This window comes from Prionailurus bengalensis, chromosome B4 (assembly GCF_016509475.1).
Source record: "Prionailurus bengalensis isolate Pbe53 chromosome B4, Fcat_Pben_1.1_paternal_pri, whole genome shotgun sequence".
Classification (NCBI taxonomy): domain Eukaryota; kingdom Metazoa; phylum Chordata; class Mammalia; order Carnivora; family Felidae; genus Prionailurus; species Prionailurus bengalensis.
Window position 1 is genome coordinate 133,314,737 of NC_057358.1, and position 25,990 is coordinate 133,340,726.

Below are 25,990 nucleotides of genomic sequence, written 5' to 3' on the forward strand. Positions count from 1 at the left end.
TCTCTGAACCAGCGTCCTCCTTCATCTGTAACGTGGAGACAGGGCTAACCAATCTCAGAGGTCCTTTACAATGACAACACCACATCACTATATAACTTTTCTCCCCTAAAAGTTCAAAATCTTCTGTAACCTTACTTATGTAAAACATAAACCAAGACCGAGAGATCGCCTTTATATAGAGAACCGATTGTGACACATTTCTCAAGGTGGTCTCTTACTGTCCAGAGCTAGTTTATGGGCTTAAAGGAGCTGGTTCAAAGTATTTCTGATAATGGAAAGGTCACAGGGGTGAAAAGCCCTCCCCTCTGAGTCTTGTCAGAGTTCTTAGCATAGTACAGCACTCAGGGATCGCCACGTTTCAAACAAACATTGTAAAGAGTCCTTAACCTTGTAGTCATTAAAGCACTCAGAACATTTTTTTCTTTCCTTTTTTTTTTTAAAGAACTTTTTAAAAAATATTTATTTTTGAGAGAGAGAGAGAGAGTGTGCGAGCTGGGGAAGGGCAGAGAGAGAGAGAGAGGGGCAGAGGGTCTGAAGCAGGCTCCCGGCTCTGCGCTGACAGCAGAGAGCCCGATGCAGGACTCAAACCCACAAACCGTGAGATCATGACCTGAGCCGAAGTCAGGCACTTAACCAACTGAGCCACCCAGGCACCCTGGAAACATTTTTTTTCTTATGAAAGGTCGGCTCCAGTGTCAGAAAATAGATTATCTTCTGCTGATGTAAAAATCCTTTCTAATGCAGCCTGTGTCCTGAGCGGTCCCTCCCACAAATCTCCCCTTAGAATTTAACTGAGCCAGCCCCACCTGCCACTGGATGGGCAGGCACTTGTGGTTCCATTTCCTGCCCAGACAGAACTCCGGCATCCCTGGAGGCAGTCAGTCCTGGGGGGTGGGGACATTGTCGTGATGTAATATACAATGTGGATTCTCCTTGATCTGTAGGCATGAGGATGACGTTCAGCACTTCAAGGTCATGAGAGACACCAAGGGTAATTACTTCCTGTGGACAGAGAAGTTTCCATCTCTAAATAAGCTGGTGGACTACTACAGGACGACCTCCATCTCCAAACAGAAGCAGATCTTTCTGAGGGATAGAACCCGAGAGGATCAGGTACACCTCAGGCCCCGATCAGCCCAAGTCTGGAGATTTTAGGCAACATGAGTCCTATGTGACCCGTCAAGGCAATGCATTTGATGGGCATGTCCTCTGAGTATTCTGGAAGACAGACTCTCAGATCTGGAGGTCAGATCTCAGTTAAACCCTGTCTTAACACTTCCTAGCCATGTGACTTAGGAAAGTTGTCCAATCCTGAGTTTACTGATCCGTAAAACCAGAAGGTGGTGATACCTAGCCCACAGGATGGTTGTGAAGGTTGGAGAAGATAATGTATCCCCTCCCCTTACGTCATTCCTAACAATGCTACAAACAACACTCAGCAAACATCAGCTCTTACCTGTAGATACTTTATTTTGTTATTATACATACTACTACATCATAGCTTTCAGCCTAGCTTAGGAGTTGTCCAGAGATGAAGGCCAGGGGGTCACACACAGGGATGTTGGCGAGCAGCCTGGAGTCTAGGACTAAGGCAGTGGGGAGAGCTTTGTCACAGGAAGGAGGGTGGGGGTGTTGGAGGAAAAAAATTGACCTGGAATTCTTGCTCTTAGAACATTATGAAATAGAAATATTTTAATAAATTATTTTCTTAAGTTTATTTATTTTGAGAGAGAAAGAGAGAGAGCAGGGAAGGGGCAGAGAGAGAGAGGGAGAGAGAGAATCCCAAGCAGGCTCAGTGCTATCACCGTATGATCACAAACTGTGTGATCATGACTTGAGCTGAGGTCAAGAGTCAGACGCTTAACCAACTGAGCCACCCAGGTGCCTCTAGAGTATCATTTTAATAGAAAATGCATCAGACAAACCTAGCTTTAAGTCCTGACTTCATCACTAACTGTCCTTGTTGCCTAGCCAAGTTAAAAAACCTTTCTGAGGGTCAGATTTCTCATCTGTAGAGTGGAGAGAAAAGAATACCTCCCTCCCTGGACTGTTGTAAGGATTAAACAAGACAGTATAGTGATAGCACTTGCCATAGGGTCTGGACAATAGTAAACACCAAGGAAAAGTTAAGTTGCCTCCTGTAGGTAAATTCACCGCCCCTCCCTCCCCCCGCACGCACACACACACATTATAAAATATCTTTCAAAGGAAATGACATGGTTATAAGAAAGAGGGGGGTATTATACGAAGAAGCCTTCTCTGGAATAGTTGAAATCCCAGAAAACAAGTTATCTGAAAAGGCATTGAGACTTTCAAAGCAACACATGCCCTGGGGAAGTAGAGAAAACCATTTCAGGTAATTGGTTAATTGTAAGCTTGAGAAGTGACAGTTCTAGGAAAAAAGGGTGTTCCCAGCAAGTGCCCATAAAAGTTCAGAAAGAAAACAAAGGTTAACTAAAGACCTTGTGAGTTATTTTAATCAAGAAACAGACAGAGGTATTAATTTACTAGGATGTGCATGCAGAGTTAAAAGAGTTAGCATAAAAGTGCATTAAACTAGATTAAACGAGTTCATATTCGTAAAGCACTTAGAGGGGCGCCTGGGTGGCTCAGTCCGTTGAGCATCCAACTCTTCATTTCAGCTCAGGTCATGATCCCAGCGTCACGGGCCTGCTTGGGATTCTTTCTCTCCTCCCTGTCTGCCCCTCCCTCTGCTCAAGGGCACACACTCTCTCTCTCTTCAAACAAATAAACTTTTTTCTTAATTAACAAAATAAATAAATAAACAAATAAAGCACTTAGAATAGCGCCTGGCATATGTGAAGCCCAGGGCCCTGTGTAATTGTTAAATAAAAATAACCAGAAAGGACCTCTGAGTCACAAGGTTATGGCCGCATTAAGCAAAAAGCCTTGCTCCTTCCCAGCATGCCCAGCGGCAGGCCTGGTTTCCATGGTGCTGCAAGAGGGTTGCTGTGTGGGTCTCTATCACCAGGCTATAAATGACAGTTAAAAATCACGCAAAGTCAATAGCAGAGCTTATCGGGAGGGCAGGCTGTCCCGTGGTGTGGCAACACGAGATAAGGAGGGGTGGCATTGTGTCAGTGAAACAGAATATTTGGCCTGATTACACAGAGGAAAACAAGCCCGCTAGGAAGGGACTGACTGGGTAGCACGTGGAAAGTGAACCAAAGGCCCGAAATCCCCAACCTGGGAGAATCTGAGAACGTAGAGGCCACTTCTGAAACTGCGAGGGCCCGAACTGTCACCGGTTGTGTTTAGGCTGCCCGCCCCCCTCCAGCTGTTTCTTGGAGCTGTCTCTCCAGCAAAGTCTGGAAACAGCTGCCAGAAGGGCGGGGTGGGGCCGGGAGATTCGGGAGGAGGATGGAACCACATCACCTTCGTGCTGTCCCAGGGTCACCGGGGCAACAGCCTGGACCGGAGGCCCCAGGGAGGCCCCCACCTCAGCGGGCCCGGGGGAGAAGAAATCCGGCCGTCGATGAACCGGAAGCTGTCGGATCATCCAGCGCCCCCTCCCTCGCAGTACCCCCCGGCACCGCCACAGCAGCAGCGCTATCTACAGCACCCCCACTTTCATCAGGTACCTCCAAACAACGACGTGGGCACAGCGAGGTAGGGAAGGGGAGGCTCAGGCCACTTAGTGTGGGAAAACTCCCTACAGTGTCACGTACAACCGTCCGTGCCTGGGCGTCTGTCGTGGTCCTGGGACTGTGGGCGGGGGAGGGCCATCTGAGGCCCCGGCCTCACCAGGGCTGACGAAGTTCATAAAGACCCGGGACCTCCCAAATGGCAGAAATATGATAACGTGATGTAGGAACTGCTCTTGGCAAAGAAGTCTCTGTGAATTCGTCGGCTCCCCGCCGGAACACACATACACACACGCACGCACGCACATTCTTACCCTGGGGATTCAGCGAACCGTTGCTCCATTTTCCTGTCAGCCCCTTAACCCATCTGGCTGTGGAGATCCACAAGAAAAGCAGTTTAACACCCACAATAGAGCCTTGCTTATTTATTTATTTATCCCCTGCCTTGTTCCAGATGGGATTGGGGGCCGCTTACCGAGACGGACAATACAGCCAGATAACATCGTTCCTAAATTCCTCGGTAGGGCATACTAAGCCCTTTGTGAGCCGTTTCCCCAGCCTCTCTCCTGCAGACTCTCCCCAAACCTCCCCACCCCCCACCCTCCCCACTCCTGGAGCAAACACACATTCCAGCAACACTGCACTATCTTTAGTTACCGGAATGATCGATTGTGTTTTCTCTCATACCTTGGGGGCTTTTTATATGATGTTCCCTTGGCCTCAAATGCCCTCTCCTGGCTGATCCTTCTCCTCCTCTAAGCTGGAGGCCAAGGATCACCTCCTCTAGGAAGCCTTCCTTGATTACCCTGGCAGACTCAGACATTCTCTTTACACTTAAATGTGTATGGTTTCCCCTCTAAACTGACCCTCCATGAAGACAAGGACCTTTTCTTTCCAGCTACAAATCCCCGGTGATTAGGACAGTACTACACACGGGGCAGGTGCCTGATAAATATTCTTTGATTGAATGAATGAAATCTGGCATGGTCTTCACAGCCGAAGGTCCCTTTGCTATCCTTCCACCTCACCCCACCAGCTGGGGCTTATTGTCATCAGCAGCAAGTATTCTTGGAACAGTGGCTGTGTCCATGGCATCTGAGCGAGGCGCGGGGTTTGGGGGGGGGGGGTGCGGGCTGAGAGGGATGTGGTGCGGTGACAGGGTCCTCCGTTATATGTGTTTCTAGGAACGCCGGGGAACCAGCCTTGACATAAACGACGGGCACTGTGGCGTGGGCATGGCCAGCGAAATGAACGCCGCCCTCATGCACCGGAGACACACAGACCCAGTTCAGCTCCAAGTGGCCGGGGTACGTGAACCTTCCCTCTCTGGGCTCAGTGAAGGCGGCAAGAGGGGCACTTAGGGAAATGGTCGGTCCTCCAGGAGAGACACGCTGCTGGGAGCGCAGAACGGAGGTGGTGGGAACCCAGCAAGTGAGGGCGGAGAGGTGTCCCCGGGGCAGAGCCGATCCCGGTCTGTCGTCGTCTGGCCGCAGGGCCTTGCCCTGTCCTGGCTCCGGCTCTAGCGGAGGGAGATCTGTCGCCTTTTTCGTTGCGATCCATCTGCCTCGGTCGCGCTAGCACCGTGGGCTGTCAGCTTGGGCACGCTGCCATCCTCTCTGTCCCCTGAAGACAATAAAAAGACCACGTACCGATGTAGGGAGAGTAGTTGTCCAGGATTCTCTTGGGGCCTCGGAGAATAACATCTCCGCGGGTAAAAGTCCTGAGTCTCGGAGTTCTGATATCGTGCAGCGAGGTGTGCTTGCAGCTCCGGCGGGGTTTGGGGCGTCTCTGGAGAGCCACAAGCCAGCCTCCAGGGCAGACTGCTCACGGAGGACTCTGTCTGGCCGCAGAGCCTCCTCCGTGTGACCGTGGCTCCCAAGGCCAGCCCAGCCGCCCTGGCTCGGCAGGACCCCTCTGTGTTTCCCCGACAGCGAGTGCGGTGGGCCCGGGCGCTGTACGACTTCGAGGCCCTTGAGGACGACGAGCTGGGCTTCCGCTGCGGAGAGGTGGTGGAGGTGCTGGACAGCTCCAACCCGTCCTGGTGGACCGGCCGCCTGCACAACAAGCTCGGCCTCTTCCCCGCCAACTACGTGGCCCCCATGATGCGATGAGCCCCTCCCGGTGGGGCCCGAGGCTTTCGTCTGAAGCTGCCTGCAAGAGAGGGGGCAGGGGAGAACAGCTGGAACTACGTGTACATCCGTGTATATGCGTGTGCACACACACGTGCCTATGTGTACGTGCATTCGATAATAGTAATTTATTGGCGATGCGGTCGGTTCATTAGTTGATATGAAAGGAAGTCAGGTGGAGAATTCTATTCGTACTTGTTTTTCTGCTCTCCCCTCAGCGGGTGTGTGGAAGGCAGGGGGAAAGTTGGGGTGGGGGGGGGCAGAGACATGAAACCGAAGTTCTTCCTGTCCTTAAGATGGCACCGCTTCCTCCTGGTCTTGGGACTTTCACTGAGACTAGCCGAGCAGAGATCCACATCCCGGCGTTAGACGCAGAACAACAGGGTGGAGCCGGACTCGGTGGGGCCACGTTTTGGCTTTACCTCCGAGCCCCGCTCCCCTCGAGGTTTTGCAGGGCAACGTCCCTCCTGCGCGACCAGGGTGGGCACTGCTGGGCTGAGACCAGAGGAGCAGCCACACGGGACTGGAGCAGCGGGTGCCTGGAGGCCTGGGCGAGGCTGGCCTCCTGCCCCGTGCTCAGCGGAGACCTTCGCCTCCCTCGCCGGAGTGCTCCTCAGCCCTGAGAAACAGAGACCGTGAGGAGCCCAGCACTGGCAAATGGCGGGTTTTTCACAAATCCCCAGTGGCTTGCTTGGGTGTCACCTCTGTTTCCCCGGATACCAAGAAAGCAGCATCTGACATTCTGTAAAGTGCTCGGAGAAGCCCTGGCTGAGAATGCGGGACTTTAAAGCCATTGTTTTACAACTCGCAGGGTGTCTCTTTGGGTCTCTATTGGTTTTCCGTTGTCCTGAGGATGCTTTGCCCAGTGGCAGAGAGGGAAGCCCACTCCACAAGAGCATTGACTAGCAATTGTTGATCGGTTGACTGATTGACTGAACTTGACCCTGGGAGGGAGCCGGCTTTGACGGGAGCTTCCTGTTGGATCTGGCCGTAGAGTCATTGCTGGCATCCTCTCTCCAGCCTCGACCCAAGAGCTGCCCCTGGGGAGAGGGACCCCATTGCCCCTGTCTCTCCTGCCACCTCAAAATAGAATTATGTTTCCTTGGGCTCAGCTGGGGGTGTGGAGCACAGGCTGGCCTGGCTGGGGAGAAGGGACCCTGGAGAAGGAAACAGTGTTTTGGTGGAGCCTGGGAGCAAACACGTCTGTGCCGAGAGACCTGAGAAGAGGGTGTGTGTGTGTGATGAGGCCTAAGTGACAGGCCGGGTGCATGTGTTGGTGAGGGAGAATGACGGGGGGTGAGGTGTGCCTGCTCCTTTGTCTTCTTCCCCAGCCCTTCTTGCTCTAAGGAGTGATGGGGGCAGCCGTTATCGAGGGTGAAAGGAGAAGAAGAAAGAGTGTCTGGCTCAGGAGCAACTGTCGGGGTAACACAGGCTGCGTCCCTTTGACTCTGAATGCTACGATTCTGCGATCCCTCTGTTGTCTTTAGAGAAAAAGGGGAAAAGAAGGCACTCCACGGCGAGTCTTGGGAGGAAAGAGAAAATAGCCCGAGAGAGGCAGGGGGAGTCAGGTGATGGTAAGGAACATCTGGCTCGCAGCCTTTAGAAATCAAAGAACAGAAAGGAAAAGGTAGAGATGTTTCAAAAGATCAAGGGGCAGCGTGAGACACAAAGGGAGGGAAAGGGAGCAAGATGGTAAGTGGGACAGGCGAGGAAGACGTTGGAGTAGAGTCAGCAGGCCGGCCGGCGGCTGACAACCAGGGGAAGGAGGGATCCAGCAGGTGGGGAAGGAGGAGCTACAGCAGAGCCGTGAACGCCACGGAAGGCAGGGACCAAGACACCACAGGAACGAAGAGGAACGAACAGGGAGAAAGAAAAGCAAGGCAGAGAAGACCTAAAAGCTATTTTGGTGCTAGGTAATGTGAACATGTTACGGTAAATAAAAGCCAAAAGTGATGTTTGATTTTACAGTATTTACAAACCATATGCTTTAAACAGCCCACAAACCTCATCCATTTGTCTGATTATGTGGGAGGACCAGCCCCAGTGAAGAGAGAGGGAGCTGATTTGGTTCTGGCCTGGATTTTGTGCCTTGAAACACGTCTCGAGAAAGCAGTGATACGCCCAGGGCCCTTGTTTGGCCAGGCTGTGTCCCGTGTCTGTGTCACACTCCCCTCCAGGGACGGGGGTCACTGGCCTGCAGAGGTTGACCGCACAGTGCGGGCAGGGCTTCCAGAACCCCTGGAACTGGATGTTCTGCTCCACCCCGGCCCGAGTCTTTAATTGAGGTGCTAAAACAGCCTTGCCCCTGCACATCACGTGGCTCAATGCAGAAGGAAGCAAGAATCATCCTAACCACCCACAGGGAGCTAAGGCCCTTAGGGACCAGGCTAAGAGGACAAGGACCAAACTATCCATATTGGGGGGGTTGGGAAGCAATGTCCCTGGGCCTCTGGTGCTGCCTGGAGGAACGCATGAGGAGCTGCTCTCTACCTGACAGCATTTCCAGTCCACTCGGCCCTCCTTCCAGCCACAACACAATCAGGGAAACAACACCTTGTCTGTGACTTCAGCTGAAATGCTCTGCATGACCTGGGGGCAGGGAGCTTCCAGAGAAAGTCTAGTTCTGGCTGAACCAGTTCGGTTTTCCTAACGCCCTGCTGAGGCTCGCTGCATGTCAGATGTCTGGTACCTGCCACTGCCCACCCGCTTTCAGATGGCCTTAGGCATCTGATCTGAGGCAGCGCTTCTCAAAATTAATGTGCCGGTGAGTTGCCCAGGGAATGTGGTAAAATGTAGGTTCTGATTCAACCCTGCGTGTCTACCAAGCTCTGAGGTGATGTTACTCCGTCCACGGACCACACTTTAAGTAGCAAGAACAAAGAACTTCGCAGCTAAAAAGCTACAAAAATCTAATTAGATCCCTTTTCTCGGGATATTCGGGCACTTCTCTGTGTTGCTCACAAATAAGTCACTCTGAGCAGAGACAGGACTCAGAACTGTCATTATGATGTCATTCCTATTTGATGGCCGGGTGACTTTTGTCAGCATCTTCATCTCTACCAAAAATCAAGCAACTTTAGGGTGAGAGGCATCCAGATGAAATACAAACAGGGGTTGCCCCGTAGTGATTATTTTATTATTTTTTTTAATTTTTTTTTCAACGTTTATTTATTTTTGGGACAGAGAGAGACAGAGCATGAACAGGGGAGGGGCAGAGAGAGAGGGAGACACAGAATCCGAAACAGGCTCCAGGCTCTGAGCCATCAGCCCAGAGCCCGACGCGGGGCTCAAACTTCCGGACCGCGAGATCGTGACCTGGCTGAAGTCGGACGCTTAACCGACTGCACCACCCAGGCGCCCCCGTAGTGATTATTTTAAAGAGAAGCAGAGGTTACAGAAGTTGTGAAACATCTTTCTCAGGATTCTTTGAACATAAAATGGACTCGCATCAGGTGTGGTCCTGCTCGGAGGCAGGGGGATGGCCCATGTGACGGGGGCACTGTCAGATTTCATTCACCCAAAGCGAAACAGGTCACAGTGGGCACTGATTGGCATGAGCAAATACTTGCTGTTTGCCTTGTCTAAAGTTAACTCTTCAGCCTGTGTAGACCAAAACAAGGTCACAAGAAAAACATATTGTCTCGATCCTACTCAGGGTCCTCCACGTCTCTCCCAACACCACAGCTGTGCCACCATCACCTCTCCCTTAGGCAACTGAATAAGCCTTGACACATTTCTCCCTGCATACTCTCTCATCCCCAGTCCATTCACACAGATGCCAGAGTGATCTTTGTAAAACACAAGTCTGATCACGTCACTCCCCTGCCACTGTGCTTAAATTTGAATCCAAGTCCTGATGTGGCCCCGTGAGGTCTCGCATTGCCTCCCTCTCCAGCCTCCTCTGCACCCCTCCCCTCCTGGCTGCCATGCCTCCACCCACTGGCCTTCTCTCGGCCTCCAGATGCCCAAAGATCGGTCCCCAAAGCCTTCATACCTCTTGTTCCCTCTTCAGCTTAAACGTCACTTTCTCAAATTGTCCTTTCTTGGCCTTAATCTAAAAGAACCCTTCCTATTGGATTATCTTGAGGTTGCTGGTGCTTTCCCTGATTAGCACATATACCAGTCTGTTGGACTATTGGACTGTAAGCTCCTTGGGGGCAGGGATCATCTCTGTTTTGTAAACCACTGTAGGTACAGCATGTAGCACTGTGCCTGGCACACAGAAGGCTCAACAAGTATTTGTTTCATGAATGAGCAAGCGAAACCTGCCTCATGTCACCTAGCATTCATTCTATAACCCAAAGGTCCTGGGCCTTATGGACCTGTAGGTGTAAACAAAGTGATATTCACATTGATGCCCAAGTTACAGTAGCTTTTAGCCAACGGCCCTCAAGATCTCCAGTTACTTCCTAGAGTCCAAGGGAGGGAGGCTGGTATCTCTCATGTGTTTGAGCATCAGTCAGCTAATGTCTCCTACTCTGGCCATGTTCCATTGTCCCTGAACATCTTCTGCAGAAAGTGTCTTTCCTGATGCTGCCAACCTACTGTGCACCTGTCTGCTGATGAAATGGCCCAGTCCTTCAGGAAACCAAATCTGCCCTGCAGTCCACGTGGCAAGGCAGTCATGGAAGAGGAAGCGTGGAGAATGGCCTGTACCTACTTCTGAGTAGCCCTTGTCCCTGATCCCCAGAGAGGCACTTCCTAGGTCTCTGATCCCCAGAGAGGCACTTCCTAGGTCAAGGGACCCTCACAGCTCATTCCCTTCTCACCAGAGCCCTCTCTCCATCACACAGCACAAAGGAAGCCACCTTCCCCACCATCTCTCTTGTTTGCCTCTCTCCTTATTGCCCCTTCCTCCTTCAGCTGAAAAGAAACGCATTTGTACCTGTTTGTGCAATAGATATCACCTAGTATGCCAGGGGACATGTACCCTGTTGTACAATCTGGGCTCAGCTCTAATTCACTCATTAAACCAACTATTTATGAAGCATCTCGTAGGGGACAGACACAATCACTCAGTAGGTCCTCCACATCTCTTTACACTGCCCTCTGTCCACATCTGTGCCACAGTCACTGCCTCATTTCAATCCTCTCTTGCTTCTCTCCCAGGCAACTGTAATAGTTTCAGAACCGGTCTCTCCACCTCTGGGTTGGCCCCCTCTAATCCAGCCCACTGACTACCATTGAGATCGTATTAACATGCAAACTTGATGACATCAGGCTTCTGTTCAAAAGCCTCCAGAGGCTCCCATTAGCTTTCAGGCTAGAGTTTAAACTCCTTGGCTTGGCACTAATGACATTTTGTGATCTGACTGCTGCCTGTTTGTTTAGCCACAATGCCCATCTCCCCTCAGAATGAGTCACGTTGTCTCAGAACTCAGGGTTTTCCCATTCGGTTCCCTCTGCCTGGAATGCCTCTCCCCCACCTTTTTGTCTAGATCAGTGGTGTCCAATAGCACTTTCTGTGATGATGATGGAAAAGTTCTCTATCTGCTCTGTCCAACGTGGCAGCCTCCAGACACTTGTGGCCCTTGAGCATTTGCAATGTGACTGGTGTGAGTGAGTTAAATAGTGAGACATGGCAAGTGGCTACCTTATTGGGCAGTATGGATCCATGCAACTTCTACTCACTTTGAAATACTTAGCCCAGGGCTCAAGTGGCCCACTGGGGAGCCATCCCAACTTCATGGCTGCTGAAGATGTTCCTCCTTCATTTTCCTATAAGCATCCTTGTTGTGCTTCTATCCCGATATTCAGAACTCTGTAATATGGTCAGTGATTCATTGAGCCTGCCTCCCCCACTGGACTGAACATTTTTTTTAAATTTTTTAAAAGTTTTTATTTATTTTTGAGAAAGAGAGAGAGAGAGACAGATCATGAGCAGGGAGGGAAAAGGCAGCAGAGAATCTGAAGACAGAATCCAAAGCAGGCTCCAGGCTCTGATGTGGTGCTTGAACTCATAAACCGCGAGATCATGAGCTGAGCCAAAGTTGGACACTTAACCAACTGAGCCACGCAGGAGCCCCTGAACATTTTTGAGTGCACAAACAGTTCACCCAATAAATGGTTGATGCAGACATGCATTGGTATACTGATAAATGTTTAACAACTGTTCTCTGAAGGAAAGCCCTGATTTGTCACATTTGCCGGTTCTGTGTTGTGAATATTCCTACCATGTGTCAAGAGTATGAGAAGACAAGCCACAGAATGAGAAAAGATATTTACAAAAAAACCTATCTGATAAATAACTGTTATCCAGGGGCACTGGGGTGGCTCAGTTGGTTGAGCTTCCAACTCTTGATCTCAGCTCAGGTCTTGATCTCAGGGTTGTGAGTTTGGGCCCCACAGTGGGCTCCACACTGGGTGTGGAGCCTACTTAAAAAAGAAAAGAAAAGAAAAGAAAAGAAAAGAAAAGAAAAGAAAAGACAAGAAAAGAACTGTTATCCAAAATAAAGAATTCTTAAAACCCAATAAGAAAATGAACAACCCAGATGAAAAATGCGCAAAAGGGCTGAACAGACACCTCACTGAAGAAGATATTAGATCACAAATAAGCACATGAAAAGATGTTCAACACTATATGTCACTAATGAAATGCAAATTAAAATGATGAGATACAATGACACAGCTCTTAGAAAATCTAAGGTCCAGGAGCACCTGGGTGCTCAGTTGGTTAAGCGTTCAACTCTTGATACTGACTTAGGTCATGATCTCATGGTAGTGAGATTGAGCCCTGCATTGGGCTCTGTGCTGACAGCATGGAGCCTGCTTGGGATTCTCTCCCTCTCTCTCTCTCTGCGCCTCCCCTGCTTATGCTCTCTCTCTATCAAAGTAAATAAATAAGCATTTTTTTTTTGTAAATCCAAGGTCCAAAACACTGACAACGCTAAATGTTGGTAAGGATGTGGAGTAACAGGAATTCTGATTCACTGCTGGTGGGAACGCAAACTGGTACAGCCCCTTTGGAAGACAGTTTGGCAGTTTCTTACAAAACTAAACATAGTCTTAACATATGATCCAGCAATCATGCTCCTTGGTATTTACCCAAAGGAGCTGAAAACACATGTCCACACAAAAACCTGGACATGAATGTTTATGACTGTCTCATTCATAATTGCCAACTCTTGGAAGCAACCAAGGTGTCCTCCAGTAAGTGAGTGGATAACTAAGCTGTGGTAGATCCAGACAATGGTACGGTATAAAGTGCTAAGAAGAAATGAGCTATCCAGCCATGAAAAGATATGTAGAAACCTTAAATGCCTAGCACTAAGTGAAAGAAGCCAATCTGCAAAGGCTACGTACTGTATGATTCCAACTATATGACATCCTAGAAACAGCAAAACTCTTGAGGCGGTAAAAAGATCAGCAGTTGCCAAGGGTGAGGTGGGAGGAAGAAAAGAAGAGGTGGAACACAGAAGATTTTTAGAGCAGTGAAACTATTCCCTGTGATACTATAATGGTGGCCATATGTCATTACACATTTGTCAAAACCCATAGAATGCACACCACCAAGAGTGAACCCGGAGGTAAACTATGGGCTTTGGGTGATAATGATGTGTTGATGTAGGTTCACCAGCTGTAACCAGTGTACCACTCAGGTGGGGGTGATTGATAACGGGGGAGGCTACGCACGTGTGGGAAGTATAAGGAAACTCCGTCTTCTGCTCAATTTTGCCGTGAACCTAAAAGTACTCTAAAACAAAGTAAGTCTATTAAAAAATTAAAAAAGAACCCCCCACCGTGGCTGATTTCAAACTACCAACAAGACATCAGTGAATCCGGAGCAGGGATTAGATGTGCACAGTTGGCTCTCATGAGCAGAGAGGAACCAGACTCAGCACCACTGCCTGAATGAATGAATGAATGAATGAAGTGTGCTAGGCACTGGCAGTGTAAGAGAAGCCTTCAGGTCCTTCAGGAAGAAGTCTATTCAACCTTCAAGAAGCTGGTCCTGTAGTTGCAGGTTCTGTTTTAGTTCCAACGTAGGAGACAAAGAACCAAGGAGTCATATCTTTGACTTACTCAGCGAGAGGGACATTTGTCTCCTTTGGGTCTTTTACTTTTAATATCAAGCCTTGTCCAGGCATCTATTGAGCGCCCCACTCAGACTGAGCCTGAGGCCACGAAAGCAAGAGTATCCATCAGGAGGATGAAACCCTGACTTGAAGTATCTCAGGCAACAAGGAGTTTATATCGCATACAAGGCCAGAGGTAGGGCAGTTCCTGGCTTGCTGAGTTCAATGGTTCAACGATGCCATCCTTTGAACATCAAGGGTGTCTCTTCCTAGTGGCTGTTGCAGTACCAGACATCCTGTGCGGACTGACAATGTCAGTTTAAATTTGTGAGGAAAACCTTTCCCAGAAGTCATATGGCAGCCATTCCCTCGGATCCCATTGGCATGACTAGATCACATGCCATTCCTAAACCAGCCATTTCCAAGAGAATGAGACCACCGTGACTGCCTTAGACCAATGGAAGGGACCCTGTAGGGGACAGAACCTGAGAACCCAGGCAGAGCCCTGCCCTAAAGGAGGAAGTGGGTGGGGTAGGGTGACAGTGGGCAATGACCTTCAAGACCTAATCTACAGGAAATGTTAGAAGAAGATGCACAAATCTTATGACCAGGGCATTCCATAAACGTTTCTTGGGATAATTAAGGAACAAGAAGGCAAAGTGAGGCAGCACAGCTCCTCAGCTTTCCCCTCGAAGTTGAAATGCCTACATGGACACACACACACATACACACACGCACGCTTCCATCAGCCCTCCGCAATGGATTCCCACGTGCGTATTAAGCCAGCATGTTAGTGAGGACAGCTGCCATGCTATTCACAGAAACCAGAACCATACATAGTGAGGCCCTGGGTCTGCTCTGGGGACAGAGGCCCCGGCCAGCCAGGTCTGTGCCACAATCCCGGCAATATCACTGATGTTGGCGTGAGACTTCTCCACTCAGGGGCTTCCAGGTTTGCCTCTATCCAGGGTCATTTGTGGCCACGTTCTGACGTGGGCAATCCCACCGCAGCGGGACTGAATTCCCCAGGGTGGGCAGCACATGGTTCCTCCCTCCCCCTGCTCTGACCTGGTTATGGGGAGTTGCTAGGTAACGGCTACGCAGCCTCTGCTTCCCACGCTGGAGGAGGCTTGGTTACCATGGCAAGTCCAGATGAGGTGGGGGATGCAGGGGAAAGGGAGCATTGGCTGGGGGGTCCCTAGCCTGGACTCTGGGCCATTGGACCTTCAGGAAATCTCTTCACCCCTCCGTGCCTTGTTTTCCTTGCCAGTAAAATAAAGGAGGGGCTAGGTCTCTTCTTGCTCTAAACCACTGATGCGTGCAGATGGCATATACTAAATAGACACTGATCCTCAGACTCCTTTTAGGTAAGAATGACTCAAGACGGGCGCAGAAAAGGAATGGACTGAGTTGTGTTTGAGATAAAAGAGAGAAACTAGCAAGCCTGTGTCTCTAGTAGGACAGATAAAAGTCATGGACATCCTCCCTTCTGTTGACAGTAATTTAGCTTCTGAAATTGATACTCACGAGTCCCTGGGACTCCCTGGGTCCTTTACTGAACCTAGACTTCCTAAGGAAGTCCCATAATGGGTGTGTCGCCTTAGGGTACCTGGCTTGCTAAAGGCCCATCCCTGGGCTCTGCTGGCTTTTCTGTCCCCTGGAGCCATGTCACAGGCCCAGCCCCCTGGGGCCAACTCTTGACTTGTGGAGTTCTGCACAAACCTCTAGGATTGGCTACTTGATCCTGCCCTTGATCTGAGCCCTGGCCCCAGCCTCTTCTTTCATTCCTGTAGTAAGATCCCTAGCCAGGCCCAAGTGCTGGGACGCCTGTGGTACCCAAGTTCTCCCCTCCCCGTCTAGTTCATGCCAGTCCCTTTCCAGAATCCAGATCCCCACTGCTGGAGTCTCTTAGCACTGGCTGCCATCCTGCCTGTGGACACGGGCTGCCGCTCTGTTCCCTGTCTGTGCTTCACCCCCTTAACCCTCCATTGGCCTCGTGCCGGGGCCCCCGAAGGCAGCTGGCTCCCTGGGACCACCACCACCATCTGATGTCCATTGTCACAGGTGGCCCCTGTGACCCCAAAAGAGAGGTTGGGCCCTACCCATTCCACCTCCAGCAGCTGGTCTGCTTTCCACCTTCTTCCTCGGACCCTGCCTCCAGTTCTAAGTCTTGGCAGCTCCTTATCCTTCCCCTGCCATATACACAGGAAGAACAGGGGTATGTCTGAGTGTGGCCCAGGGTGCTGGAGTCCTATCAGGGAACATCCTCCACACCCACTCAACAGCTGAGTTTCCCGCTTCCTGGTCAGGAGCAGAAGGAGGAATCCGTACCTTGTATGTAGGGTGTGAGAACGAGTAGGGTGTCAGGGCGAGTGGCCTTTCAGCCGCCAGCTGTGATTTGGGGCACTCTAGAACTTCCTGGTCCCGTAGAGAAAGTACATCCTTGAACCATGTACCCCAGGCCCCCCTCCCCTCTGGCTCTCCCCTACTTTCCCCTGCAGGCAGTGTGGAAAAGTGGAGAAAGCCGAGCTTTGATTCAGGCACACCCGCGCCTCTGTCCAGACTCTGCCACTGACCGTGTGAGCCTGGACCAGTTACTTGACCTCTCGGAGCTAAGCTAGAGAACCAGAGACAAAAGCACTAAGTGTCATGAGACATAAACACAGTTAGAGGAACGGCTTGGTGAGGGCCTAGCAAATAGAGGGCGGCCCCACTACACCTTCCACTGTGGCAGAAACAGCCTTCTTTGCCCCGCCCCACCCCCAGCGACATGTTGTTGCAAAGGCCTCCTCTCCTTTGAAACTTGCCCGTCCTGTACTCAGCCCTCCTCAGGGCGAGTCTCTCTGCACCTATCACACCGATAGCCTGCTGAGGTAGTAAATCGACTTTGGGAGTAGACCTTGCCCGCCTCCTTCCAGGGGATGGCTGCCCTGTAACAGTGGCCTGCAAGGGACAAAATGCTGAGGGTTTGGGCCAAATAAAGGAGGGATTCTTGAAGGGAGAATGGGGCCGTTACTTCCTCTGGCTGCTCTGCCTGCCTCCAGGCTCTCTGCTTCTTTACACATCACTCCACGCAGATCAGGCACCTTCTCTACTAAAAACTACCCCACCCCCACCCCCGCCACCATTTCTGGATTGAGGTTCAAGCTGTCTCCCAGAGACGGGGCGGTGAGAGGGAGGCAGGACCTCGGGGTTACTCTCTGCCCTGAACCCTGCAGATTCCTCCTTTGCTGACTCAGCTTGCAGGTCCCCCACCTGGAGTCTCCCACCCTTCCTATTGCCCCCTGTCCATGTCCTAGCCAGCCTGCAAGGCCAGGGAAAATGCCACCTCCTTCACAAAGCCCTCCTGGATTCCACCCTCAGAGAGTAACTCTTCCTCTGCCAAACTGTCGTCTCCTGACACGGCTCTTCTGGCCTTGCCCTGGAGAGGTGGCTGGGCTCAGCACCTGTGCCCTGCGGTCTAGTCCCCAAAGACAGGGATGAACAAACACTACATAAGTCATTCCAGCCCAGGTCCCTTGGTTGGGACCGGAGCTGTTTTAAAATTTGTCTAAAAATGTTTCAGACACACCCCAGTTCCCGGCACTGCGAGCTCTTGGGAGGGGGAGGCGGTTCGTCAGCAGCTCCGTGCCCTACGGGGGTGAAGATTGCTCAAGCCGCCCCACGCTGCCTGCACCGCCTGGCAGGGCATGCCACTTCAGGAGCTCTGTGCCACTACCAGGAAGAAGTGAGAGAAAACCCCATCGCTTCCCGTGACTTCCTTCTGAGCCCCTCCCCAGCCTTAGAACTGGAGCAGCCGGCTTTCCCATGTTGTTGGAGCACACCAGGGGCTCTCTCTGCCTCTGGCCTGTCCCCTGCACTCTGCCAGGCACATCCCGCCATTTCCCAGCTCACACACCATCTGTGGCTCCCAGCTGCCAACAGAGCTAAGTTCAAACTCACCCTGGAATTCAGAGATTCAAAAACGTTCATGAGGCAACCTGTATTTCTGGCCCATCGCCTCTCCCTGTCCTTCCCCCATCCCTGCAACATGCACATGTACATATTCCCATATGTGTAGTCACATGCACACACACATGCACACACACGCACACATATATACACGTGCACATGTATACACACCTACACATGTGCACACAAACACAAGACCAAATACACTTACACACACACACCGTAATCCAAATTAATTTGTCAGTTTCGCCTGTATTTGCCTTGATCATTACACTCATTTACTCATTCATGTATTCGTTCATCCATTCAACATTCCCTTAGTGCCCTTATGCAAATAAGAAGGGTACGATTTCCCTGTTTCTCCTGGGAGTCGCTGCTGCATCCAACGCTCCGCCATCTCCTCTGTGTGTTTTAAGTCCTATAAAGCCCAGCCCAAGGTCCACCTCCCTGCACAAGCCTTCCTAGCTTCTCAGCCCTGGAGTAGCTGTCCCTGCATTTGAGTTCCTATAGCCATGCCATGTAAAAGAACTTTCCGGGCACCTGGTTGGCTCCGTCGGTTTGTCTGTTGGTTTCGGCTCAGGTCATAAACTTGCAGTTCATGAGTTCTAGCCCCACATTGGGCTCTGCAATGGCAGCACGGAGCCTGCGTGGGATTATCTCTCCCTATCGCTCGCTCTCTCTCTCTCTCTCTCTCTCTCTCTTTCTCTTTCACTCCCTCTCTCTCTCTGCCCCTTCGAAGCTCGTGCTCTCTCTCCCCCCCCAAAATACATAAATAAACATTAAAAAAATAGTCTGTGATTATGGAAATGTTCTATATCTGTACTATCCAGTATGATAGCCATTGGTCCCATTGGCTACTGAGCACTTCAGATGTGGCCTGTGTGACTGAGGAACTGAATTTGCCACTCTAGAAACTCTGTTTTTTAAAGATTTTTTTGTTGTTGTTTTTTTAAGATTTTTTTAAAGTAGACTCCATGCGGGGCGTCTGGGTGGCTCAGTCGGTTAAGCATCGGCTCAGGTCATAATCTTACTGTTTGTGAATTTGAGGCCTGTGTAGGGCTCTGTGCTGACAGCTCAGAGCCTAGAGCCTGCTTTGGATTCTGTGTGTGTGTGTGTCTCTCTCTCTCTCTGCCCCTCCCCCACTCACGCTTTGTCTCTCTCTCTCTCTCTCTCTCTCTGAAAAATAAACATTAAAATTTTTTAAAATAAATTAATTAAAATAAAGTAGACTCCATGCATAACGTGGGGCTCAAACTCATGACCTCTAGATGAAGAATCATATGCTTTACCATCTGAGCCAGCCAGTCACCCCTAAATTTCTTCCTTTCGTTTAATATTGATTAATCTGTTTTGTTTTGTTTTTTAATGTTTATTTATTTTTGAGAGAGAGAGAGGGATCAGGGAAGGGGCAGAGAGAAAGGGAGACACAGAATCCGAAGTAGGCTCCAGGATCTGAGTGGTCAGCACAGAGCCCGACATGGGGCTCGAACTCACAAACCTCAAGATCATGACCTGAGCAGAAGTCGGATGCTTCACCGACTGAGCCACCCAGGCACCCCAAGCATATGACTCTCGACCTCAGGTTCATGGGTTTGAGCCCCATGTTAGGGCATACAGCTTACTTTTAAAAAAATGCCGGGGCGCCTGGGTGGCGCAGTCGGTTAAGCGTCCGACTTCAGCCAGGTCACGATCTCGCGGTCCGTGAGTTCGAGCCCCGCGTCAGGCTCAGGGCTGATGGCTCAGATCCTGGAGCCTGTTTCCGATTCTGTGTCTCCCTCTCTCTCTGCCCCTCCCCCGTTCATGCTCTGTCTCTCTCTGTCCCAAAAATAAATAAACGTTGAAAAAAAAAAAAAAAAAAAAAAAAAATGCCCACTATGTCATGTACCTACCACACATATCAGATTCTCTCTCTCTCTCTCTCTCTCTCTCTCTCTCTCTCTCACACACACACACACACACACACACACAGTCACACTGTGAAACAGAATGGCTAAAGAAGGATCCTATTCATTTGAAATCGCGTTTTGCATTCCAGGCTCTTCTTGTTATGTTCTTACTGTATGCCAGGGGAAATGAGAAGATCCTATCCAGTTTTAAGAAGGTATTCCCAGTCAGTTTGAAGTAAAATCGTGGTGGAGGAGTGGGGGGACCAGGGCAAAAGTCCAGCACTTAAGGTACAATACCTGGGAACTCCTTGATGAAGAAGACCGTCCTGCCCTCAAGGAACCTCCCACCTGTGGGGGGAGACAAACCATTACCATACAGAATTTGAGTTTAACTGAGGCTAAGCATGAAGTGAGGGCACTAGCCCAGACCTGGAGGGCCAGGAGACACCACGGATGGAGTGACCAAACTGAAGACTCAGAAAAGTAGCTGGTGGCCTGGAAAGGAAAGCATCTCAGCAGGGGGAGCTCCCTAAGCCAAGACACCACATGTCAAGGAAGGGGGAGTAGACGGAAGGAATCTAATTGGTTTGGACCATAATGGTGGGCCATAAGTGGCCACAAGGTGTTTGGGCTTTAGTGTATGGGTAGTGGGGAGCCCCGGAAGAGTTTTATGCAGGGGAATTATCCTTTATATTTGCATTTCGGAAGGGATTTGAGGGGGAGAAGATTGAGTTAGGAGGCTCTTGCAAAAGTGTGGGGTGGTTGGGGGAGCTGGGGTTGGGTGGCAGTGGGGATGGAGTGAAGAAGACTAAAGAGAGAACAGAAGAAGCCTCTTCTGGCCTGGTAGCAGTGAGAGAGGGAAAAGAGTCAAGACCCATGCACGTTTCCCACTTGGGCAACCAGGCAGATGGTGGTGTCATTCTGGAGGAGAGAGATCCAGAAAGAACAGTGGAGGAAGGGGGTTGAAGAGAAGTGGTGTGGGTTCCTTTGGAGACTTCCCTGGCGGTGGAGGTGCCTGGGAGGACGTCCAAGTACAGATGACCAACGGGCAGCCGGATGAGCTGGTATGGAGTCATGGAGACTGTTCTGGAGCTGAGATGGAAGCATGAAAATCATTCCAGCCAGGGAGAGGTGGGACCGCCCTTGGAGCGTGGGTGGCCCAAAGGACAAGAAGGCCAGAGATGAGCGCTCGGGGACACCAGCCTTTGAGAGGTGGATGAAGCAGCCTGGGAAGGAGTGGCAGGGAGGTGCGGATAAACCAGGGAACCTGAGCGTCTGGGAAAGTGGGGGCAGTTGCAGAGTGACTGGGGAGAGGAGCCTCTATGCTTCCAAGGTTGCAGACACAACGTCCCCAAGTCTGGAAGTTCTGGGAGGACAGGAACTTGCCTAGTGCCCAATCAGTACTCAGCAAACCATTCACGAATGAAAAGATGAAGCTTTCAGTAAGTCATGGCTGGCCGGGGAGAGGCCTCGCTGCGTTCCTTCCTGTGGGCCAGCAGAGCTGGTCAGGGGTGAAAACTGTTCATTTAGCTCAGTCCTAGGGTCTGTATCCTCCTCTCCACGGTGCCAGCTCCAGCCACCTCCTCTTATTCTCTCATCTTCTCTGGGCATAGGCAGCAGGCACGAAGGGTCCCCAAAGGGTCTTTTTTAATGTTTATTTTTGAGAGGGGGGAGGGGCAGAGAGAGGGAGACACAGAATCCAAAGCAGGTCCCAGGCTCCGAGCTGTCAGCACAGAGCCCGACGCGGGACTCGAACTCACGGACTATGAGATCACGACCTGAGCCGAGGCCGTTCGCTTAACCAACTGAGCCACCCAGGCGCCCATGAAGAGTCCCCCATGTTTTACGACAGGCGCTCATGACACAAATTCGCACCGAGGAGAAAAAAGTCAACCCTGGAGAATGGTATCTGATCTATCATGAAGTGGGCTATTTTGGGACTCGAATTACACAGGAGGGCTAGACACGCACAGAGATGAACACAGTTACAATTAGCATTAACTACAAGGTGTCGTATCTTTGCTGCACACACAGCCGGCAGCCGGCAGCGTGCCCTGGGGAGAGAGGAAGGTGAACGAGTGCCAAGATGGGAGGGGGCAGCATCTGCTGGAGGAGGAAGCAGCATTTCTCAGGAAGGCACAGTCACCTTGGGCAAAGTGGCCTCCGATATTGGAAGTGCCAGTTTGACAGGCTCCCCCTAGCTCGAGGAAATTCCAGACCCAAGAAGGAGGGACTGGTACAGGGCCAGAGGCTTTCTCTTAGGGTGTCACCGCCTCATGGACCATCCCCAGACACAAAGTAGATAGAACCTGTGCATAAAAGGAATCAATTTCCCCACGGTTCAGGCTTTTTAAAAATCTCAGTGAAAATGCACGGAGTGTTTGAAGGCCTGGGGGTCAGGCTTCGAGGACAGGTGCCCTAGAGTTTCCACTTGCCAGCTGATAACCTGGAACAGGTCGTCCAGGGCCTCAGTTTATTCGTCTTTAACACCCCTCCGGAATCCTTCTTCACAGTCTATTTCACCAGATTAGGGCGGATCAGATTAGATGATTATATGGTAAAATGCCGTCTCTGAGAGCAGCCAATATCCCCTGCTTCGTAAAGAGAGCTGTGGGCATCTGACTCCCAGCTAAACAAGGCAGAGCCGCCAGGACGGCTAGCTATCATGTCTGAATCCTCTTTTTTAATCCCCAGTGGCGAGCATGTTATCTAGGACACATTCACAACTCAAAAATGTTGGTTGAATAAATAAGTCATTGGTCCCTAAAGGGGAATATTACAAAAAGACCACAGCATGCTTCATATCAGTTACAACCAGGAAATATTTTTTTTCCAGTGTGAACTACTACTAAAATATTCTGTTCTGATTCTAACCTCTGTCCAATTCCAACTTATATCACATAACATTTGTATAAGACACAAACCAGGTCTTAATTTTTTTTAACGTGTATTTATTTTTTGAGAGATAGAGACAGAGCATGAGCGAGGGAGGGAGGGGACAGAGAGAGAGAGAGAGTCACAGATTCTGAAGCAGGCTCCAGGCTCCGAGCTGTCAGCACAGAGCCCGATGTGGGGCTCGAACTCACGAACCACGAGATCATGACCTGAGCTGAAGTCAGACGCCTAACCGACTGAGCCACCTGGGTGCCCCAACACAAAGCAGGTCTTAATCATTGCATTTTGACAGGAGCTCTACGTGAGCAAAGACCTGGTTTTGCTCAGAGCTGCACCATCATACCTAGAACAGAGCCTTGTGCTTAGTAAGGCTCAGTAAGGATTTGTAAATGAATGAACGGTTTCTAACCCGTAACACCGTGCTAGGCATTCAGCAAATATTTGTTGATTTGTTGATTTGATGATTAAGCAAGGAGAACACTGTCTCTTACTAATGCCCCTTTCTAATATTCTCAACTGAGGTGGTATAGCAAGGTGGGTGGGTAGGCAAGCTCTGGAGTCAGATGATCTGGGTTTGAATCCTGACTCTCCTACTCACTAACTAGGTGACCTGGAGTAAGCTACTGAACCTCTCTGTGCTCCAGTTTTCTTACCTATAAAATGAAGATGATAGAAGGGTCTACATGGCTCAGTGTCCGACTCTTGATTTCTGCTCAGGTCATGATCTCACACTTCACGGGATCGAGCCCTGAGTCAGGCTCTGCTTTGACAGCCAGACAGCCTGCTTGGGATTCTCTCTCTCCCTTTCCGTCTCTGCCCCTCCCCTGCTCACTCACTCACACTCGTGCTTTCTCTCTCTCTCAAAACAAATAAATAAACCTTTAAAAATAAATAAAATGGGGATACTAATAATTTTTTAAATAGGGTCACATGAATTCACTTGGAGGATCCATCAAACATTTAGCACAGTGCCTGGCACATAGTATTGCTGCTGTTTTTTAATGACCATATCCGTCTCTTAATAACCTTCCCTCTAGCTACAGAATAAGATAAAAAAATCAAGGTCCCCACAGTTGGGCTCCAATGTCCCTCTCTTTCCAGTCCCATCTTCCCACACTTTAGCACTAACTACGCTTTCCTGGCTTGTCTGCTAGGCTAGACACTCCACTAAGCAATAGGTACCCATTCATTTATTTCCCTTTTCATGAAGGCCTGTAAGGGAGGACATTTTATTGCACATATTTCACTGAAGATGTGACCAAGGCTCAGAAAAGGGAAGTGACTTTCCCAGGGACACACAGCTTATCCCAAGGAAGTGAGATTCCATTCCAATTCCGCCCTGACCTGAAAGTTCATGCTCTTATTCCCTGGACTCTGAAACCTTTGCTATGCAAAGTGTGGTCTGTGAACCAGCGCTACCAGCGTAACCTGGAACTTGCTAGAAAGGAAGAATCTCAGGCCACACCTCAGACCCACTGAATCAGAATCTGCATTTTCACAACAAGATACCCCAGGTGATTTCTATGCCCAGGAGTTGGAAGCACTGTTGTAAACCCCTTTCTAGGGGCGCCTGGGTGGCTCAGTCAGTTAAGTGTCTGACTTTGGCTCAGGTCATGATCTCGCAGTTTGTGGGTTTGAGCCCCGCGTCGGGTTCGGTGCTGACAGCTCGGAGCCTGGAGCCTGTTTCGGATTCTGTGTCTCCCTCTCTCTCTGCCCCTCCCCCCACTCGCACTGTCTCTGTCTCTCTCAAAAATAAATAAATAAAAGAAACCCTTTTCTACCAGTCAGACACAAATCTAATTAAATCAGTACTAGATCTCATTTAATCCCAACAACTATCTGGGAGGTATCAGGAGGTCAGCATTGTTATCCCATTTTGCAGAGGAGGACACTAAGGCTCTGAGGGTTAAGTATCTTGACCTGAAGCCACATATGCCTGATGTCAGCATGATGTTCTGTCCATCTCCCTCTGCCTGGAGTGTCTTCACTCCCTCTGTCCCCTTGAAATCTCATCCTTTAGACTCTATTCAAAAACCCCTCCTGCTGAGTGAAGCCTCTCTTATGCACATCCCATTGGGCAGATTAATGATTCCTTCCCCCATAGTCCCTGCAGCTCGCGATGCACATACCTTTCTCTTGGCCCTAATTCATTCTGTTTTTTGGTTTTTTTGTTTTGTTTTTTTTTTTTTTTCAACGTTTATTTATTTTGGGGACAGAGAGAGACAGAGCATGAACAAGGGAGGGGCAGAGAGAGAAGGAGACACAGAATCGGAAACAGGCTCCAGGCTCTGAGCCATCAGCCCAGAGCCTGACGCGGGGCTCGAACTCACGGACCGCGAGATCGTGACCTGGCTGAAGTCGGACGCTTAACCGACTGCGCCACCCAGGCGCCCCTAATTCATTCTGTTTTAAAGAACTATGTGCTAAGTGCATACTGCATGCCAGGCACATGGCGGGCGTTGAGTAAATGTCTGTGCCCAAAGCACTGCGGCTTGAGTTGATCAAAGTACTTTCGTCACACCTGTGCTATCCTCCTGGGCATCCCTGTTCCTCCCACCTACGCCCACCCCCCCCCCCAGCTCCCCTATGCCCCTGGAGCACAGTCTGGCATCTCTTAGTGCCTCAAAATCACTAGGAAGCAAACTAAATGCCCTCCATTCTAAAGGTGAAATATGTTTAAAGATTAATTAAGAGTAGAATGCTGCCAGGAGTGAGGCCTGGGCAATTCCTAAGGGTGCTAAGGTGATAGGCAGCTCACGACCCAACACCACCAATCTTCGGGCTGACACCACGTGGCAGAATGACCAACTGTCACAACAGTGGCAGCTATTTGAAAATCTAACCCTCATTTTCTCACACCATCAAAGGAAGGCCCAGAGATAGTAAGCAACCTCTTCAAATACCCAGGGGTTTAAAATCAGGTCCTCAGGAACCTTCTGTCATTTCGTAAGCAGAAAGGGCGGAGGTGGCTGAGATGTAGGGCAAAGATCTCTGAGACACAGAGAACCCAATAGTCCCCATGCACTGCCTCTCCTTTTCTGGGAGGCCTGGTAAACCACGTGCTTCGAGGCCTCAATTTCCTCAGCTGTAAAAATGAGGGGGTTGGGCTAGTTTCTAATGCTTCTTCCAGTTCTGAGATGCTGTGCTATAAAATGGGAGAAATGTGAACCTTTGGTTGCTATGATCTGAAAATATTTTGAATGTGGAGAATCAAATTGTACAGCAGTGCATGAACAAAATAATATGTTAATGACTAAGAAGATTGTATTTAATCCAATGGGAAACAGCAGAGCAGCCCACTGCTGGTGATGTGTGTGTGTGTGTGTGTGTGTGTGTGTGTGCATGCGCGTGCGCGCACGGCTTTTTTCCTTGAGCTCAAGCATGTACTTTGAAATCACTAATACAGTAATCAGGCCTCTGGCAGCCTATCTTGCCCAAACACACACACACACACACACACACACACACACACACACACCACACGCACACACACATCACTTCACATTAAA

General features: G+C 50.1%; 1 protein-coding gene and 1 long non-coding RNA gene across 4 annotated transcripts in view; both read left to right on the top strand.

Moving 5' to 3' along the window:
* Positions 1 to 7,687, top strand: part of GRAP2 (GRB2 related adaptor protein 2) — a 61,788-nt gene extending 54,101 nt beyond the window's left edge. For 2 of the 3 annotated variants that reach the window (XM_043562665.1, XM_043562666.1), the window contains 4 exons: positions 945 to 1,113; positions 3,413 to 3,598; positions 4,790 to 4,912; positions 5,537 to 7,687. In XM_043562665.1, coding sequence (XP_043418600.1) covers positions 945 to 1,113; positions 3,413 to 3,598; positions 4,790 to 4,912; positions 5,537 to 5,716 — 658 coding nt within the window. In that variant the 3' untranslated portion in view covers positions 5,717 to 7,687. The remainder of the gene's footprint in view (positions 1 to 944; positions 1,114 to 3,412; positions 3,599 to 4,789; positions 4,913 to 5,536) is intronic. The other variant, XM_043562667.1, reaches the window with a different exon arrangement.
* Positions 7,688 to 9,098: 1,411 nt separating this feature from the next.
* LOC122472788 lies at positions 9,099 to 11,210 on the top strand. Its single transcript, XR_006294521.1, has 2 exons — positions 9,099 to 10,439; positions 10,470 to 11,210. It is a non-coding gene; the product is annotated as an uncharacterized LOC122472788 (long non-coding RNA).
* Positions 11,211 to 25,990: the final 14,780 nt, after the last annotated feature.